General features: G+C 48.1%; 2 protein-coding genes across 6 annotated transcripts; both read left to right on the forward strand.

Moving 5' to 3' along the window:
• The first annotated feature begins 447 nt into the window (after positions 1-447).
• C15H20orf141 (chromosome 15 C20orf141 homolog) lies at positions 448-1,264 on the forward strand. The gene is made up of 2 exons (XM_011741331.3): positions 448-882; positions 976-1,264. Exons 1-2 carry the CDS (start codon positions 623-625, stop codon positions 1,211-1,213), a joined length of 498 nt encoding a protein of 165 aa, XP_011739633.2. The 5' UTR covers positions 448-622; the 3' UTR covers positions 1,214-1,264.
• Positions 1,265-1,724: 460 nt separating this feature from the next.
• Positions 1,725-3,173, forward strand: LOC105481615 (transmembrane protein 239). 5 transcript variants are annotated; one of them, XM_011741333.3, is made up of 2 exons: positions 1,725-1,862; positions 1,990-2,472. In XM_011741333.3, the coding sequence occupies exon 2, from the start codon at positions 2,004-2,006 to the stop codon at positions 2,457-2,459; it is 456 nt and encodes a 151-aa protein (XP_011739635.2). In that variant the 5' UTR covers positions 1,725-1,862; positions 1,990-2,003; the 3' UTR covers positions 2,460-2,472. The 5 variants fall into 5 exon arrangements, 4 of the variants coding, with proteins under 4 accessions (XP_011739635.2, XP_011739636.2, XP_011739634.2 ...); XM_011741334.3 differs by having other exon boundaries at positions 1,748-1,862; positions 1,953-2,472; XM_011741332.2 differs by having other exon boundaries at positions 1,767-1,848; positions 1,953-3,173.
• Positions 3,174-19,002: the final 15,829 nt, after the last annotated feature.

A 19,002-nucleotide genomic window follows, 5' to 3' on the forward strand; every position in this document is an offset into this window, starting at 1 on the left:
AGAAGCCTCAGGCAGTCTCCTGGCAGAGCCCATCTCTGCAATCTGGAACTGCAGGCCTGAAAAATCCCCCAGAAGGACCCACAGGGAAGATAGCTGGGGACAGAGATATTGAATGACTTGCCCCTGGACATGCAGCTCTGCAAACTCACAGGAAGAAGAAAGCAGACCTTGCTCCCTTGGACAGATGCCCAAATAGTAATGGGGTTAGAATGCCTTCCTGACAACTCAGATCCCCAAGGGAGGGCCCTAGGGCAGAGAATTAGCAAAGGCAAGAGGATGAGTCTTAGTTCTCAGAAATCCCTGACTTCCCAGCTAAGCCCCACCTAGGCCACCAGCTGCTTATGAGGCTAGAGCAGCAGCAGCAGCAGCCCCCTCCCTACCCCACGGCCCCACCTGGCAACAAGTCACAATGCCCCAGGTGCCCAGTCCCAGAATGCTGACCAAAGTGGGAGGAAGTGAGGAGGGTTTGGTGGGTGGGTATGGGGGAGGGGGAGACTCTGCAGGAACCTAATTCGCCACTCCGAGCTCACCCTTGTATCTGCCAGGGCCCTACCCCTTCCCCAACTCCCATTCCTGTAATCTTTTTCAGCACTAGTTCTTCCTGTCACCTCCACCTCCCTCCATGACCCGGCTCTGCTTACCCAGACCCGAAGCCCTTGAGGATCCGATCCCAGTTCCTCCTAGGGGCCTGGGTGCTGGGGAGGGGTTGGGTAGTCCAGTGCATCCACGTGTGTCCTCCTGGGGCCCTAACTGGGCCCAGCTCCTGGACAGTGTCCTAGGGCTGGGGGCACTAGGGCTGACAATCCGGGCAGTCTTTTCCACAACTGGCCCAGCCCTGCTGCTGCTTCTGGTCAGCTTCCTCGCCTTTGACCTGCTCCATAGGTAAGTGGGCAACAGCCTGGCAGGTGGGCATTGTAGGCAGGCAGGCCAGTGGACAACTTCCCTAAACCCAGCTGCCACCCTCTCTCTCCACAGGCCCGCAGGTCGCACTCTGCCACAGCACAAACTTCTCACGAGGGGCCAGAGTCAGGGGGCCGGTGAGGGTCCAGGACAGCAGGAGCCTCTACTCCTGCAAATGGGGAGAGTCTCAGGACAACTTAGCCTCCAGGACGCGCTGCTGCTGCTGCTCATGGGGCTGGGCCCGCTTCTGAGAGCCTGCGGCATGCCCTTGACCCTGCTTGGCCTGGCTTTCTGTCTCCATCCTTGGGCCTGAGAGCCCCTCCGCACAACTCAGTGTCCTTCAAATATACAATGGCCACCCTGCTTCCTCATGCCCCCTTTTCTCCTTCCTGGCTGGGCAGGTGGGACAATACCCCTTTCTTCCCAGCCTGAACCTCACAGGGCCTCCAGTCCTATAATATAGGTATCAGATACCCGGGTCTGAGTCTTGGGGCCGCCAGAGAAGGCAGGATACAAGCCAGGGAGCCTGGGGAAGAATGTGGCAGCCATCTCAGAGCCTGTGGGTTGGGGGCAGTCACTCTGACCTCCTCTGTGGCTCTAGAGAATGAAGGTCCAGACAGAAAGACTTGCAGGAGAGCAGGGTGGAAAGGGGTGGGTATCAGCCAGCAGGGAAAGCAGGGAAGGGACAGGGATCCAGGGAGGGCTTCCCATGAGAAAGCATGAGAAACTACATCTGCAGGGCTCTGAGGCTCCCCTGCCAGCCTGGAGGGTCTGTGCAGAGGGACTCGGGTGGGCCTCACACCCTGCAGTGACTCCTCTCTTGGCTGGACCCCACCCCAGCCCGGGTCACAAAGGGGCTCCTCTGGGAAGGGTGGGGGTAGATGAGAGTGGGGACTTGGATTTGCCTGCCAGGCCGTCCTGGGTGCTGCAGGAAGCAACATGACTTAGGTAACTGCCCAGAGGTAAGTCCCAGACCCCAACTCTGTTGCCCCACCCCACCCACACTGGTGCCCTCCTGACCCCTGTACCCCCTCTCTGCCCCCCGCCCCGAGGTCCCAGGCATCTCCAAGGCCCTGGCCCTCTCCCCAGGTGCACCAGCCGTGATGCAGCAGCCGCGAGTGGAGACAGATACCATCGGGGCTGGCGAGGGGCCACAGCAGGCAGTGCCCTGGTCAGCCTGGGTCACAAGGCATGGCTGGATACGCTGGTGGGTGAGCCACGTGCCCCCGAGCTGGATCCAGTGGTGGAGCACCTCGAACTGGCGGCAACCGCTGCAGCGCCTGCTGTGGGGTCTGGAGGGGATACTCTACCTGCTGCTGGCACTGATGCTGTGCCATGCACTCTTCACCACTGGCTCCTACCTACTGAGCTCCTTGTGGCCCGTCGTGGCCGCCGTGTGGCGCCACCTGCTACCGGCTCTCCTGCTGCTGGTGCTCAGTGCCCTGCCTGCCCTCCTCTTCACGGCCTCCTTCCTGCTGCTCTTCTCCACACTGCTAAGCCTCGTGGGCCTCCTCACCTCCATGACTCACCCAGGCTACACTCAGGATTTGGATCAATAGAAGGGCAACCCCATCCCACTGCCTGTGTCTGTTGAGCCCTGGCCTAGGGCCTGAGACCCTGTGGGGAGAGGGAGGGCAATGGGATAAGGGCCCCCTGCCTTGGCAGGCCCCAGACCCCCAGTCCCGAACAGGTAGACTGGCCTGACCCCGGACTCCTTCCTCAAGTCAATGCTGCAGGTTCCTGGTGTGAGGGGCTGGGGCCTTTGAGAAGAGCGGGCAGAACAGATGGCTTAGCCATTGGTGGAAATTGCTTAGCCAGGGGCAGAGCTTGACCAAGCCACTGACAGCGCCCATATGGATGTGATGATACCCGTGGGGCCCTCTTGGCAACTGACAGCATCTTTTTTTCACAGTCACTCAGCTGTCTCAGCTTCAGACTCACTGAAAACTTCTACCTGGGCACCCCTGGCCTTGCCATTCCTCCCAGCAATTCCCTTTTTTCATTTCCAGGAGAACCACAGACTCTAGAGAGGGTCCCAGTGACAAAAATCTATCAGGGAGAAGGCTGGCCAGAAGCCAGGAGACCTCAACTCCCTCGCCTCCAAACCTTGCAGCCCAGGCATCCTCCTCCCTAGACTTCCTACTTCCTGCCTCAGTCCGCATCCCCAAGTCTGAGAAATGGGCCAACTGGGGTCAGACAGTACCTACTCACTCTCTAAGAATCCCAAGCTCTGTTATGGGAAAATGATCAAGAAGTCTCATTTCACCCACTTACACAATGTGTGGCCTTGGCCAATTAATTCATTTGAGTCTCAATGTTAGGTGGGCCACTTCTGTCATGGGGTTGTTGTGAGTCAAAGACAATATCTATTTGTGAAGCATTTTGTAAAAACCAAAAACCTGTAAGATGTTGTTTTCACCTCTAAGAACATTCGGTAGGCTCAAAAGATCTTTTGACCCCAAAGACTGTTGAAGGAGCAGGATGCTTCTCTGGGCTTTCAGATCAACTCTCTGTCCTGGTTAGAATTTTGGCCCTAAAATGGTAAACAAGAGGTTGGTTAAGTGTGGACAAGATATAAAAGGTCATGTGCCATGAAATCTCAAAATGTGCACATGTTGAACTATTTTGATTATGAAATGCTTGGGCCTGGGGCTGGGTGCCAGGAGATGCTTGCACAGCTGTGTAAGTGGGGAAAGCACAGTCCCAGGGTTTCCAAAACTGACCCAGCAAGCCGCTCAGGCACCAGAAGTGCTTTGGAAAGGGCAATCCTTTGATGCCCTGAATGCTGGCCATTCGTTCACTTGCTGGCCCCTCCAACAAAACATTGAGTTATTACCAAGTAAGCTACATGATAGACAACTTTATCCACACCTGACCCCCACCCAATCCCTGGCCATCCCCAACTCCTGCCCAGTTCTGATCCCTGCTTTATATATAACCCTAAAATCCTTGCTCTTGAAACCCCAGACCCAAGGTCCTCTTCTCTTGCCCCATAAATACTCAGGGCCTTGGGGTTGGTCCCTAGAACCCTGGTTCATTTTTGCCTTAGAGTTTTGCAACCCTCCATGCCACTGATTAGATGCCTTCAGCATCAGTGCCAAAACCCAAGGTCCAGTCCTTCCTTTCTGTTTCTTTGTATTTCTTCCTGCATTATGGCCTGGTAGCGAGAGCAAGGTAGGACATGGGGCTGACATAGTCTCATGGTTAGATGGGTTTTGGTGTATGAGCTGAGGCTGGGCTTGAATAGTAGCACTCTCACTTACTAGCTCCATGCCCTTAGTGGAAATTGCTAAACCTTCCTCAACTTCACTTTCCTCATGGATAAAACTAAGCAAGAACTCCTGTCTTAGGGCTCTGGCATGTGAGTGAAGGACCTGGGACTGCTCCTAGCACCACAAATTATAGCTATGCTGTGACCATCCCATTTTAGAGATGAGAAGTCAGGCCCAGGATAGCCATTTGCCAGTGGCAAGGCCAGGCCATCTGAGTCCTACCAGGCTACTCAAGAGAAGGTGAAGGGGGCAAAGGAAACACAAACAACCTGACTAACTGAAGACCCCATGGCTTCTCAAGAGCTCCTATCAGAGCTAAAGCCCAAGCCTAGGGAGGTTATGAGTCAAACCAATCTAGATGTCTGGCGGGCTGAGGATTCAGGATCCCATGTGGTGAGGGTGGAGACCAGGTTGCCTGGCCTAGATCCATCATTGACTTGGCCATGCATTGCTAGCCAGAGACATTGCTCTGGAGCCTTGGGTCCATTCCAATGAAGAGGGAGAGGAGTCTTGGGCCCTGACCAGATGCACTGGTGGATGGGATGTGGGCAGCAGCAAGGAGAAGACCTTCTTCCTTTCCCCGCAGAATATATACCTTTTACCCTTCTGCCCAGCTGGTATGGGGTAAGGAGGTGCAGCCAGACTGGAGAGCAGATGGGCAATACTCATCACATTGGATCAGCATATACCCTAGGACCCAGAATCCCAGAATGCATTTTCACAGAGGTCTATAAGGGCCTTGCTTCTCAAAATGTAGTCCCAGAATCAGCAACATAGGCATCACCTGGAAGCTGGTTAGAAATACAGTCTCAGGCCCTGCTGCAGACCGGCTGAATCAGAGCCTGCAATTTTTTTTTTTTTTTTTTTAAGACAGAGTCTTGCTCTGTTGTCCAGGCTGGAGTGCAGTGGTACAATCTCAGCTCACTGCACTCCACCTCCCAGGTTCAAGCAATTCTCCTGCCTCAGCCTCCCAAGTAGCTGGGATTACAGGCGCCTGCCACCGAGTCCGACTAATTTTTGTATTTTTAGTAGAGACGGGGTTTCACCATGTTGGTGCCAGACTGGTCTTGAATCCCTGATCTCAGGTGATCCACCCGCCTCAGCCTCCCAAAGTGCTGGGATTACAGGCATGAGCCACCGTGCCTGGCCAAGAGCCTGCATTTTAACAAGATTCCCAGGTGATACATTGCACCCTGTTTGAGAAGCAAAGCATAAGGGGGCACTATGAGAATGCCTATTGCACTGTTACTAGTGGGAGCAGGGCAGGTAAAGGGAAGGGTAAAACAAGGCAGATGGGCCCAAGGGGCAACAGTTAGAAGGGGCAGAAGGTACATGAACCAATCTTAAAATCCTAGCGTTGAAAAATAAATGGAATGAGAATACAATTCCTTTTACACAAATGTAAAAGGTATGTCAGCAAAACAAGACACTTTTTGGCAAGAACACATAAAAACGGAAGATAAACAGAATGGAATGGACAACTCTAAGGGCAGGCAAGTGGGAGTAGGGTATAGAGATAACAGGCAATAAAGCTAGAGAGCTTGCAGAGGCGAAACGTGATACCATCAACATAATTGCTGAAATTCCTTTAAAAGTAGAAAAAGTCGTCCATTTAGCGTTAAAAGGCTTAAAAATGCAAGTCTGGGGAGAATGGGCATGGTGAAATGATGGAGTTCTAAGTCATTCGGTTTGGGCCAAGAAGGGCGAGCCTTCCTATCGGCCTGTATGTGACCTCCGCTGCTGCTGCGTGGATGTCTTTGCCCTCCCCCACCGCACCCGGTAGGCCGCTCTCATGGGATTGGACTATGAGCCTGGGATCCAGCAACAACTTCGACCTGGCCGGAAAAATAAGGTCAAGGAGAGCATAAGGAACCGGAGCGGAGGCGGTGTCAGCGAGAGGGGCCTTAAGTCTAAGGAGAGAAGGGATCTACAGCGGTGCACACACGTGCTGGGGAATACTGGGGGTGGGGGGTGGGCAATAGGGCTTCCCTCCGCCCCTAGGAACAGGGAAGGCGGCGTCAGGGGGCGCAAGCTGCTGAGGGGTAACCCTTCAAGAGATGGAGCGTCAGTGGCCACTCCGGGAAGGAGAGGGGTCCCGGAAAGGAGGAAGCCGTGCGACATCCAGGAACCTCCAAGGGCCAGCTGCGGGAGACAGCGAGGGGGCCGCTCTCCTTCAGACTCGTGAGCGTAGAGAAAGGGGTAGGCGGGGAGAGGCTGAGTGAGGCTGGGGTGGGGAGGGGCAGCCGGCCCCAGGGAAGGAAGGAGGAGACAGGGTCGTCAGGGAGGGGGAGGACGCCTGTGCAGCGCGCGCTAGACCAACGCCCGGGGGCAGGGACAAGGTCATTGAGGCCGTGGTCACAGACGCGTCGGGAGGGAAGGGGCCACGTCGGGCGGGATGCATTGAGGCGACAGGAGCGCCTGGTCAGACAGCAGCTACTTGGAGGCAGGGGAAGGCGTGGTGGGGGATCCCCTGCGGTGGGGACCCCGTGAGGACACCGGAGGCCGGTCGCGGGGTGCGGAGCGCCGAGGGCACTGCTCTCCCCCAGGCCCAAGCGCGCGGAGAGGGGCGAGGGCGAAGACGACCTTCAGGCAGAGAGGGACAGACCAGGGTCCGAGGCTGGGAGGGAAATCCCAAGCTCGGCCCGGTTGGGAGGTCGTGGGCATCCACACGGGGAATGTGCTGGCGGCCCTGAAGCGTCGATGTCCCTGGACTCGCCGAACAGACTGGGGACGGACGGCGCGCAAGGAGAGCCCTCTGGCTCTGGCAAGGAAGGGGCAGGCTTGGCGGGGGTGGGAAGAGGGAGCGGGGGGAGGGATGTCCCACAGGCTAAGACACCAGCACTTACGGCGGGGCGGGAGGGTAAGGAGAGGGATCTCAGGGCCACTGTCATCACAGTGGCAGCTTCGTTGACTCTCACCCCTTGCCCCAAATCGCTGGCCTGCCGCCCCTCCCCCTCACCAGAGACCCCGAGGCATCGACGGCAGAGTTCCTGAGAACCCTGGAGAAGGAACAGCCCGATATAGCCAACTGAGCTGGGACTCTGACTCCTGGCACAGCCTGAGCCTGATATTATCAAATGCCCTGAGGTAAAAAGCTGTCATTTGTGAGGATCCGACAGGGTCTGGATGCAGCCACTTTTCGACAAGTTTTTTTGTTTGTTTTTCTGCTGAGCATTTTCATCTGTATTCTGGAGCTCATACTTGCATCCTTTGTACTGATTCTGTTACCGACCCTCAAGGGGGTTTTGGATCCCAGTAGGTTTTTTTCCCTGCTTGGTGCCGTTCATGCCAATAAAATGAGACCAGGTTCGGTTAAGCAGAGCAGAAACTTTATCACTGATCAAGGAATGTAGAAGGGGAGCCTGAGATCAAAGCACCTTCTTGAGGGAAGGGGTAGGGCGAAGAGGGATTTGTAAGATGTCTTAGGGTAGTAGGCAGAGACTGGGGGAGGGGATTCCTGGAAAGATGGGGCTTTCCAGGGAGAACTGGAGTGTGTGCAGTCTCTCCTTCACCCCAGCATTTTATGTGCCCCGGCTAAGTGCACCTCCACCCCTCATCCCCTCGCCGCCCCCGCCCCCCCGCCTCCCCCGGGCAGAGATTACAATATGGTAATGAGGCGAGGATTCAGGTTCAGGTCAGGGTAGCACTGCTGAGCTCCCTTCTCATCTTGTGGCTTGTTTGTGGTTACTGGCTTCCAGCCTCCGTTTTTGAAAGCAAACACAACTGTGAACACTGGTTAATTTCACAGGTTTTGGGGCTTGCTGAAAGATTTGGGGTTACTCTGCGGTGACAGTTCCCTACCTTGAAAATATTTTCCATCTTAAAAGAACTTGATTTAACATCTGTTGGTTCTATCATATTTTCCAGGTTGTGTCTTCAAATGTCTTACCCACAAAATACCAGTTTTTAAAATTAATATGTGACATTGTATCCTTGCGAAATATTTGTAACATGTATGAAAGTTATGAACCTCTCTAAACTGAGAGACCACATCAATCTAAAGGACAGATGTTATCAGGTTAGGGCCTCTTCCTGTGTGCTCCTCATCTTACTGTGCAAGCTGGGATTCCCAGACAATGGCAAATAGAACTGCTGTTCACAGATATCTTTGACTTGATATTGATTTAAAATGAACTGCTTGCTTCTAAGTTTCCACCATTAAGAATTATGTAGATTGTTGTAGATTTCTGGTAGTTAACTTTTATTCAGTTAAAGAAATTTCTTTCAAGACCTAGTTTACTAACAATTTTGGTCAAGAATGGATGTTGAATTATAAAATTGCTTTTTCTATATTATGAGAACTATTCTACTGTATTCTGTTTATTCAGTGAATTACATTTTTGTTTCTTTTATTAAACTGCTTTTATGGTTTTGTTTTGTTTGAGATGGAGTCTCTCTCTGTTGCCCAGGCTGGAGTGCAGTGGCATGATCTCAGCTCACCGCAACCTCTGCCTCCTGAATTCAAGCGATTCTCCAGCCTCAGTCTCCCAAGTAGCTGGGACTACAGGCACCCATCACCATGCCTGGCTAATTTTTTGTACTTTTTTCTTGTTGTTAGTGTAGAGACAGGGTTTTGCCACGTTGCCCAGGCTGGTCTCAAACCCCCTGTACTCAAGCAATCCACCTGCCTCGGCTTCCTAAAGTGCTTGTGTTACAGGTGTGAGCCATGGCGGTTGGCCAGTTTGTTCTTTTTTTATTAGTGTGGACTATCCCATTGTATGAAAATACAGTAATTTATCCATTCTCTTGTTGATGAACATTTGGGTTGTTTCAAGGTTTTGGCTATCAATAAAACATCTATGAATATTTTTAAGTCTTTCAGTGGACAGAGTCACTTATTTCTTTTGCACCAGAATTGCTGGGTCATAAAGTATGCAAATGTTCAACTTTAGTAAATGTTGCCCAGTCATCTCCAAAGTTGTTATATCAATTTATATCAATTTCCACTGCTTTTTTTGCAACCTGTCCACCTAATTTGTTTGGAGTTTCTGCTCTCCAAGGTCTCATTAGACATGATATTTGCATTTCTGTTTCTCATTTTCACTTTTGCTTGGGTGATTTCTTAGAGGAAGAGGAAATACTATATCATCTTCAAACTGCACAACCCCTTTTCTTTTAAAAACCAGGAATGCAAGTTTGGTTTAACATCCAAAAAACAACTAATGTAATTCACCCAATTATCAAAAAAAAAAAAAAGCCCATATGATCATTTCCATAACTGCAGAAAAGGCATTTGATAAAATACAACATCTATTCTTGATAAAAGCTCTCAGCAAACTAGGAATAAAAGGAAATATTCTCAACTTGATAGAAGGCATCCATGAAAGAGTTGTAGCTAGTATCATGGTAGTAGTATCAGCTACTTCATGGTGGAAAAACTGAATACTTTCCAACTAAGATCAGAAACAAGAATGTCCACTCTCACTACTTCTATTCAATGATTGTACTAAATGACCCAGCCACTGCAATAACACAAGAAATGTAAATAAAAGGCACACAGATTGGAAAGCAGTAAGTAAAACTGTCTTTATTGGTAGACAAAAGAATCATCTATGTAGAAAATCCAAAGAAATCTATAAAAAAGTTACTAGAACGAAGTGAATTTGACAAGGTAGTTAACACGTATACACAGTCATGGTTGTGATACAAGGTCAATATACAAAAATCAATTGTATTTTCTGTACTTGCAATGAACAATTAGAATAGAAAACATTTTAAAGTGACTACTTCCAATAATAGAAAAATATGAAGCACTTAGGGGTAAATCTGACAAAAGATGTGAAAGACCTGTACACTGAAAACTACAAAATACTGCTGAGAAAAATTAAAGACCTAAATAAGTGGAGAGAAATACTTTGTGCATGGGGTCAGATATGGGTCAGACATATTGTTAAGATGTCAATTTTCCCCAATTCATCCATATATTCAATACAATCACAATCAAAACTCCAGCAGCATTTTTATAGGAATTGACAAGCTGATTTTAAAACTCCTATGGAAATGTAAAGGACCTAGAAGAGCCAAAATAACTTTGATAAAGAACAAAGTTGAGGCCTGGCATGGTGGCTCAAGCCTGTAATCCTAGCACTTTGGGAGGCTGAGGCGGGCACATCACCTTGGAGGAGGTCAGGAGTTCAAGATCAGCCTGGCCAACATGGTGAAACCCCATCTCTACTAAAAATACAAAAATTAGCCAGGTGTACTGGCGTGTGCCTGTAATCCCAGCTACTCTGGAGGCTGAGGCAGGAGAATCGCTTGAACCCGGGAGGCGGAGGTTGTAGTTAGCTGAGATCGTACCATTGCACTCCAGCCTGGGAGATAAGAGCGAAATTCTGTCTGTCTCAAAAAAAAAAAAAAAAAAAAAGGACCAAGTTGAAGGACTAACACTTCCCAATGTCAAGATTTCATAAAGCTACAGTCAAAAGAGTGTGGTATTGGTATAAAGAGAGACAAACAGACCAGCAGAACAGAGTAGAGTCCAGAATTAGATCCACACATATATGAACAAGTGAGTCTCAATGCAAGTGCAAAGGTAATAGTCTTCAACCAATGGTGCTGAACCATTGTATATTCATATAAAAATGAATTTCAATTTATACCTCACACCATAAACAAAATAAAACTCAAAACATAAACAAAAATAAACTCATATTTGATCATAGACCTAAATGTAAAACCAAAAACTATAAACTTTCTAAGAGAAAACACAGAAAACAAATAGTAGTAACCTTGGATTAGGCAAAGATTTCTTAGATATGACACCAAAAGCACAATCCAAAATCTGAAAGAAAAATTTGATTAACTGTACTTTATCAAAATTAAAAACTTCTGTTCTTGAAAAGACATTGTTAAGAAAAAAAGAACCCAAGCCACAGACTGGAAGAAAGTATTTTCAGATCATATCTGATAAAATACTTGTATCCAGAATAAAGAACTCTCAAAGTCCAATATGTAAAAAGGGGGATAGAGGGAAAGAGAGAGAAAAATGTGAAAAAATACTTAACAGAAGAAGATATATAGATGAAAAATAAGCACATGAAAAGATGTTCAACATCACTGGTCATTAGAAAAATGTGAACTAAAACCATAATGGGGATACCACTACCCATCTATTGGAACGGCTAATATTAAAAAGACTGATCATACCAAGTGCTGGCAAGGATGTGGAGGAATTGCAACTCTCATACATTGTTGGTGGGAATGTAAAATTGTAGAATCACTTTGAAAAATTGTTTGGCAGTTTCTTAAAATGTTAAATATACACCTACCATATAGCCACTTCGTTCTTAGGTAAAAATGAAAACATATGTCCATACAAAGACTTGTATTATAAATGTTCATGGCAGCTTTACTTATAATAGTCAAAAGCTGAAAATAACTCAAATGTCCATCAATAGGTGAATGGATAAATGCCGATATATCCATACAACTGAATACTATTCAGCTATAAAAAGGAATAAATTGTTGATACAACATGGATGAATTTCCAGTTGTTCCATTAATCCCATTCATTAGGATGAGTGAAAGATGCCAGATGAAAAAAAAGAGTACCCATAAGTAGGAGTTGAACAATGAGAACACGTGGACATAGGGAGGGAGAGGAACAACACACACCAGGGCCAGTAGGTGGTTGGTGGTGAGGGGAAGGACAGCATTAGGACAAATAGCTAATGCATGTGGGGCTCAAAACCTAGATGACCGGTTGACAGGTACAGCAAACCACCATGGCATACGGATACCTATGTAACAAGCCTGTATGTTCTGCAATTGTATCCTGGAACTTAAAGTAAAATTTTAAAAATAATAATAATAAAGAAAGAAAGAAGTACCTATTGAAAGATTCCATCCATATAAAATTCTAGAAAATACAACCTGATCTATAGTAACAGAAAGCAATAAGTACCCATGATAGCTTGGGAACAGGAGCAGGGGGATGTGAGGAAGCTATGGGGAGGAATGACGGAGGAATTATAAAGAGGTAGAAGAATAAATTTCATTTTCTTAATTGTGATGATTTCATAGATGTGTGTATATATATATATATCAACTTGTATGTGAAGTCTATTGCATGTCAATCCCACTTCAGTAAAGAAGGTTTTTGTTTTGTTTTTTAGAGACAGGGTCTCATTTTGTCACCCAGGCTGGAGTGCAGTGGTGGAATCATGGGTCACCACAGCCTCAAACTTCTGGGCCCAAGTGATCCTCCTGTCTCAGCCTCCCATGTAACTGGGACTACAGGTATCCACCACTACACCCAGATAATTTATTTTTTATTTTTTGTAGAGTCGAAGGTGGGAGAGGGTGTCACTTTGTTGCCCAGACTGGTCTTGAACTTCTGCCTTCAAGTGATCCTCCCACCTCAGCCTTCCAAAGCGCTGAGTTTACAGGTGTCAGCCACCACACCTGGCCAAGCAGGTTTTGTTTTGTATTTTTGAGAGGAATCTTGCTTTGTCACCCGGGCTGGAGTGCAGTGGTGCCATCTCGGTTCACTGCAAGCTCCGCCTCCCGGATTCACGCCATTCTTCTGCCTCAGCCTCCCGAGTAGCTGGGACTACAGGTGCCTGCCACCACGCCCGGCTAACTTTTTGTATTTTAGAGATGGGGTTTCACCGTGTTACCCAGGATGGTCTCAGTCTCCTGATCCCATGATCCGCCCGCCTTAGCCTCCCGAAGTGCTGGGATTACAGGCGTAAGCCATCGTGCCTGGACCAAGCAAGTTTTTTTTTTTTTTTTTTTTTTTTATTATTTATTTATTTATTTATTTATTTATTTTGAGACGGAGTCTCGCTCTGTCAGCCAGGCTGGAGTGCAGTGGCCGGATTTCAGCTCACTGCAAGCTCCGCCTCCCGGGTTCACGCCATTCTCCTGCCTCAGCCTCCGGAGTAGCTGGGACTACAGGCGCCCGCCACCTCGCCCGGCTAGTTTTTTGTATTTTTTTAGTAGAGACGGGGTTTCACCGGGTTAGCCAGGATGGTCTCGATCTCCTGACCTTGTGATCCGCCCGTCTCGGCCTCCCAAAGTGCTGGGATTACAGGCTTGAGCCACCGCGCCCGGCCTTTTTTTTTTTTTTTAAACAATAGGCTCATTTCTTTGCAATCAGAGTTTATCTTTCACTGATGTACCTGTTTAGATGTACTTCAATACTGTACTGAACACACAACCTAGGCAGGAAACTGGGTAATGCAACAGAAGGCAAGTTATCTACTTTTGCTGGGAAACTTCCGTTTATATTGTTGTTATAATTATTATTAAAGATGGGGTTTCGCTCTTGTTGCCCAGACTGGAGTGCAGGGGCGTGCTCTTGGCTCACTGCAGCCTCTGTCACCTGGGCTCAAGCAATTCTCCTGCCTCAGCCTCCCAAGTAGCTGGGATTACAGGCGTGTGCCATGACGCCTGACTAATTTTTATATTTGTGGTAGAGACAGGGTTTCATCATGTTGGCCAGGCTGGTCTCAAACTCCTGATCTCCAGCGATATACCTGCCTCAGGCTTCCAAAGTGCTGGGATTACAGGTATAAGCCACTGCACCTGGCCAAGTTTTACTTTTCTTTCTTTTTTTTTTTTTTTGAGATGGAGTCTCGCTCTGTTGCCCAGGCTGGAGTGCAGTGGCGCGATCTCCACTCACTGCAAGCTCCGCCTCCCAGGTTCACGCCATTCTCCTGCCTCAGCCTCTCGTGTAGCTGGGACTATAGGCACCCACCACCGCGCCCGGCTAATTTTTGTATTTTCAGTAGAGACGGTGTTTCACCATGTCAGTCAGGATGGTCTCGATCTCCTGACCTCGTGATCCGCCTGTCTCGGCCTCCCAAAGTGCTGGGATTACAGGCGTGAGCCACTGCGCCCGTTTTTTTTTTTTTTTTTTTTTTTTTGAGATGGAGTCTTGCTCTGTTGCCCAGGCTGGGATACAGTGGCGCGATCTCGGCTCACTGCAACCTCCACCTCCCAGGTTCAAGCAATTCTCCTGCTTCAGCCTCTTGAGTAGCTAGGATTACAGGCACGCACCACCATGCCCAGCTAATTTTTTTTGTTGTTCTTGTTTTTTTTTTTTTTTTTTTGAGATGGAGTTTCGCTCTTGTTGCCCAGGCTGGAGTGCAGTGCAGTGGCGTGGTCTCAGCTCACACTGCAACCTCTGCCTCCTGGGCTCATGTGATTCTCCTACCTCAGCCTCCCAAGTATCTGGGATTACAGGCATGCACCACCACACCTGGCTTTTTTTTTTTTTTTTTTTTTTTGAGAGGGAGTTTCGCTCTTGTTGCCCAGGCTCTTGTAGTGGCATGATATTGGCTCACTGCAACCTCTGCCTCCTGGCTGAAGAGATTCTTCTACCTCAGCCTCCCAAGTAGCATGGGATTATAGGTATTCTCCATCACGCTCGGCTAATTTTTGTATTTTTAGTAGAGACAGGGTTTCACCATGTTGGTCAGGCTGGTCTCGAACTCCTGACCTCATGTGATTCACCCGCCTCAGCCTCCCAAAGGGTTGAGGTTGCAGGCGTGAGCCACAGCGCCTGGCTGAAGTTTTACTTTTCTTAAAGAGAATTTTTTTTTTTTCCTGGAAAATAAGTGCTGACATCACAACTGAAGTGCTCATGCATCTTTTACTCCTTTCAGGAATATCTTGGTATGGCAAATGAATGGATACAGAGTCCATTCTTTAAAACCAATTCCATGAATGACAGGAAGTCAATGTAAGATTGTCTTATTAAATGATCTGTCAATGGTCAAATATGAATGGTATTTGAGACAATGAAGTTTGAGTTCTCTCCTGCTTAACTAGCAAATAGTGGGCCTACATACCGGGGCAAGTTAAGATTTCCATTATTTTCACATCTCAGAAAAAAAAAAAAAGGAAAAAAAGGGAAATGATTTAAATGTTAAGTGATAACTCATATAAGGCTATTTATATAAGTTTCTTGCTTCCCAGTCGGGACTGAATAAAATCTACAATCGAGGAGTCAAATTTTTAAGTGTTTTGTACCATATGCTTATATGACAACAAACTGAGCAACATTTATTCTATTCTTTTTTTTCCTTTTGAGATGGAGTCTCACTCTGTCATCCAGGCTGGAGTGCAGTGGCGCGATCTCAGCTCACTGTAAGCTCCACCTCCCGAGTTCATGCCATTCTCCTGCCTTAGCCTCCCGAATAGCTGGGACTACAGGTGCCCACCACCACACCCAGCTAATTTTTTGTATTTTTAATAGAGACAGGGTTTCACGTATTAGCCAGGATAGTCTCGAACTCCTGACCTTGTGATCTGCCCGCCTCAGCCTCCCAAAGTACTGGGATTACAGGCGTGAGCCACTGCACCTGGCCTCTTTATTCTATTCTTATGATAAATTTCAAGTTTAAAGAGATTAAGCTATTTCCACAAATGTTAAAGGAATGTAAGAAAGTTTTAAGGACAAAGGTGTTGGGACATTGCAGTTGGGACATGGCACCGTGGGCCATGCCAGCCACATAGCAAAACGGGGTGAAAACTAAAAATATGGAGGTAAGGCTAAGCATGGTGGCTCACACCTATAATCCTAGCACTTCGGGAGGCTGAGGCAGGCACATCACTTAAGCCCAGGAGTTTGTGACCAGCCTGGGCAACATGATGAAACCCCATCTCTACCAATCAATCAATCATTCAATCAATAAGCTGGGCATGGTGGTGAGTGCCTGTAGTCCCAACTATTTGGGAGGCTAAGGTGGGAGGATCACTTGAGCCTGGGAGGCAGATGTTGCAGTGAGCTGTGATGGCACCACTGCATTCCAGCCTGGACAACAGATACCTTGTCTGTCTCTGTCTCTGTCTGTCTCTGTCTCTCTCTCTCTCTGTGTGTGTGTGTTCATATGTATGTATGGCAGTAGAATGAAGGGGATATTGAGCACATTTGAAGATTCTCCAGTTTTCTTAGTGTGAAAGCTCCAGATCTGGGATAGGGTTTGAAGCAAGTGAAAAAGCCTTGGCTAGGCTCAGTAGGGAAGGTGACAGGATTCCTGGAGAACAGGACGGGAAACAACAGAGATCTCACTGAGGCTGTGTCACTCAAATTACTTTTTCCTGAAAATCAATCCAGGTGTAGTTTTCTCCAGCAATACCAGGAAGCCCCAGAATCAGAGGTACAAAGGTGTCTGAAGAGAGAAAAGGATTTTGAGAAGGAAGGGCAGAGTGACAAGGGATTGGGCAAACTGGATACAGCTGAAGAGGGCTGCTCCAAGGATGGGTTTTTGTTAAAGAAAAAAATCAATTTGGGGGCTGAGCACAGTGGCTCACATCTGTTGTCTCAGTACTTTGGGAAGCCAAGGTGGGAGGATTGCTTGAGGTAAGGAGTTCAAGGCCAGTCTGGGCAACATAGCAAGACCTTGTTTTCATATTAAAAAAAAAAAAGTGAAAAAATAAATTTAAAAAATCAAATGTTGCAAATAATGATTAAAACTGTTATCTAACAAGAAGCTTTCTTTCATTTTGGTATGTCCCTTCTCCTTTCTGTTTATACCAGAGAAAGCTGAATTTAAAAGTTTCAGGGCCGGGCGCGGTGGCTCGCGCCTGTAATCCCAGCACTTTGGGAGGCCGAGACGGGCGGATCACGAGGTCAGGAGATCGAGACCATCCTGGCTAACACGGTGAAACCCCGTCTCTACTAAAAAATACAAAAAACTAGCCGGGCGAGGTGGCGGGCGCCTGTAGTCCCAGCTACTCGGGAGGCTGAGGCAGGAGAATGGCGTGAACCCGGGAGGCGGAGCTTGCAGTGAGCTGAGATCCGGCCACTGCACCCCAGCCTGGGCGACAGAGCGAGACTCCGTCTCAAAAAAAAAAAAAAAAAAAAAAAAGTTTCAGGAACTGTGCCAATACTTTTGTACACTGTCTCATTTGGTTCCTCTAAAGGGTTTTTTTGTTTTTTTTTTTTTTTTGAGACGGAGTCTCGCTCTGTCGCCCAGGCTGGAGTGCAGTGGCCGGATCTCAGCTCACTGCAAGCGCCGCCTCCCGGGTTTACACCATTCTCCTGCCTCAGCCTCCCAAGTAGCTGGGACTACAGGCGCCCACCACCTCGCTCGGCTAGTTTTTTGTATTTTTTTAGTAGAGACGGGGTTTCACCGGGTTAGCCAGGATGGTCTCGATCTCCTGACTTCGTGATCCGTCCGTCTCGGCCTCCCAAAGTGCTGGGATTACAGGCTTGAGCCACCACGCCCGGCCACTAAAGGGTTTTATTAAGTCATATTGTCTGCGGAGTTTCCAGCACCAGTGTGTTGATTCATTAGCTTCCCTTCATTTGCATTTAGTCTAGTAGATGGCTAGCAAGATCAACACTTTTCTGGTCTGCTATTTCTATCTCCTTTTGTGTGAGATGTTATGTCCTTTAACAAGGTAACATTTCATTAATAAGTATGGAAAGTTAACGCAAGAATTCTGCATCCTTCTCTTTTTTTGAGACTGAGTTTTACTTGTCGCCCAGGCTGGAGTGCAGCCCCACGATCTCAGCTCACTGCAAGCTCCGCCTCCCGGGTTCACGCCATTCTCCTGCCTCAGCCTCCAGAGTAGCTGGGACTACAAGCGCCCGCCACCACGCCCAGCTATCTTTTTGTGTTTTTAGTAGAGATGGGGTTTCACCGCGTTAGCCAGGATGGTCTCGATCTGACCTTGTGATCCGCCCGTCTTGGCCTAACAAAGTGCTGGGATTATAGGCGTGGGCCACCGCGCCCGGCTACATCCTTCTCTTCTATCCATTCTACTTCAAAATTATTTATGGGGTCTTCATGTTACCTTATATTTCTGCCCTCACATCACTTATCAGTCCACTGCCATGCTCCATCCCTCACACCAGCCCACATTTTAGCTCACACTCTACTACTGACATTCTCTGTAGGGTCATGAACCTAGGATCAAGACTACCTGTTAAAGCTGAAATCCTGTACCTCCCTGGTTTTAACTTCTGCATGGAACTTAAAATAGCCTCTCTACCACCACCCCACCCCGGCACCCACCTTGGATTTTGTCTCCCTCGGCTCCTTTTCTGTCTTACCACCAGAACCAAAGAGGTTGGTCTGTGTTCTCTTTCCTTCCATTGCATATCTCATCAACCAAGTTAGAAGTTTCAAATAGAGGCCAGGCGCGGTGGCTCACGCCTTTAATCCCAGCACTTTGGGAGGCTGAGGTGGCCGGATCACGAGGTCAAGAGATCGAGCTCATCCTGGCCAACATGGTGAAATCCCCTCTACTAAAAATACAAAAACTAGCTGGGCACGGTGGTGTGTACCTGTAGTCACAGCTACTTGGGAGGCTGAGGCAGAAGAATTGCTTGAACCCAGGAGGTAGAGGTTGCAGTGAGCTGAGATCACCCCACTAAACTCCAGCCTGAGCGAGACTCCATCTCAAAAAAAAAAAAGTTTCGAATACGTCTCCCACTTGGGTTTGGGAGTTTCTGGTTTAATTCCAACCACTTACTGTGTGTCCATATGTGCCAAGAATTATGCAAGATAAGGTTATGCATTTTCGTATCTTTAGGGGTAGATGAATAATGAATATACACGCGAATGCATGAGACCGGGAGGTACAAGTAAGAACTAGCCAGATCCAAAATTCCATACAAAATATTGACAATTTCCATTCAGCCCTTGATTTTTCCCCAATCTCAAAGAGGTGCTGACAATAGGGGACCCCTCCAGGATCTCTGTTAAATACACATGTTCTGGTGAGGGTAGAAATCAGTGAGACAGGAAGGCACATTCAATGATTTCTAAATAGTGTGGGGTCAAAGGCCCCATGTCGGACAAAGCCCAGATGCAACCTCCCCCACTCTTAAGATCATGGTTTGGGATATCCACTTCACACAGGAATTTGTCAC

The sequence above is a fragment of the Macaca nemestrina genome, chromosome 15 (genome assembly GCF_043159975.1).
Source record: "Macaca nemestrina isolate mMacNem1 chromosome 15, mMacNem.hap1, whole genome shotgun sequence".
Lineage (NCBI taxonomy): Eukaryota > Metazoa > Chordata > Mammalia > Primates > Cercopithecidae > Macaca > Macaca nemestrina.

Coding starts and splice junctions, on each gene's coding strand:
- C15H20orf141 (XM_011741331.3), top strand. CDS start 623: ATGACCCGGCTCTGCTTACCCAGACCCGAAGCCCTTGAGGATCCGATC. Junction 883..975: donor GCCTTTGACCTGCTCCATAG/GTAAGTGGGCAA, acceptor CTCTCTCCACAG/GCCCGCAGGTCGCACTCTGC.
- LOC105481615 (XM_011741332.2), top strand. CDS start 1,782: ATGAGAGTGGGGACTTGGATTTGCCTGCCAGGCCGTCCTGGGTGCTGC. Junction 1,849..1,952: donor CAGGAAGCAACATGACTTAG/GTAACTGCCCAG, acceptor CCCCGCCCCGAG/GTCCCAGGCATCTCCAAGGC.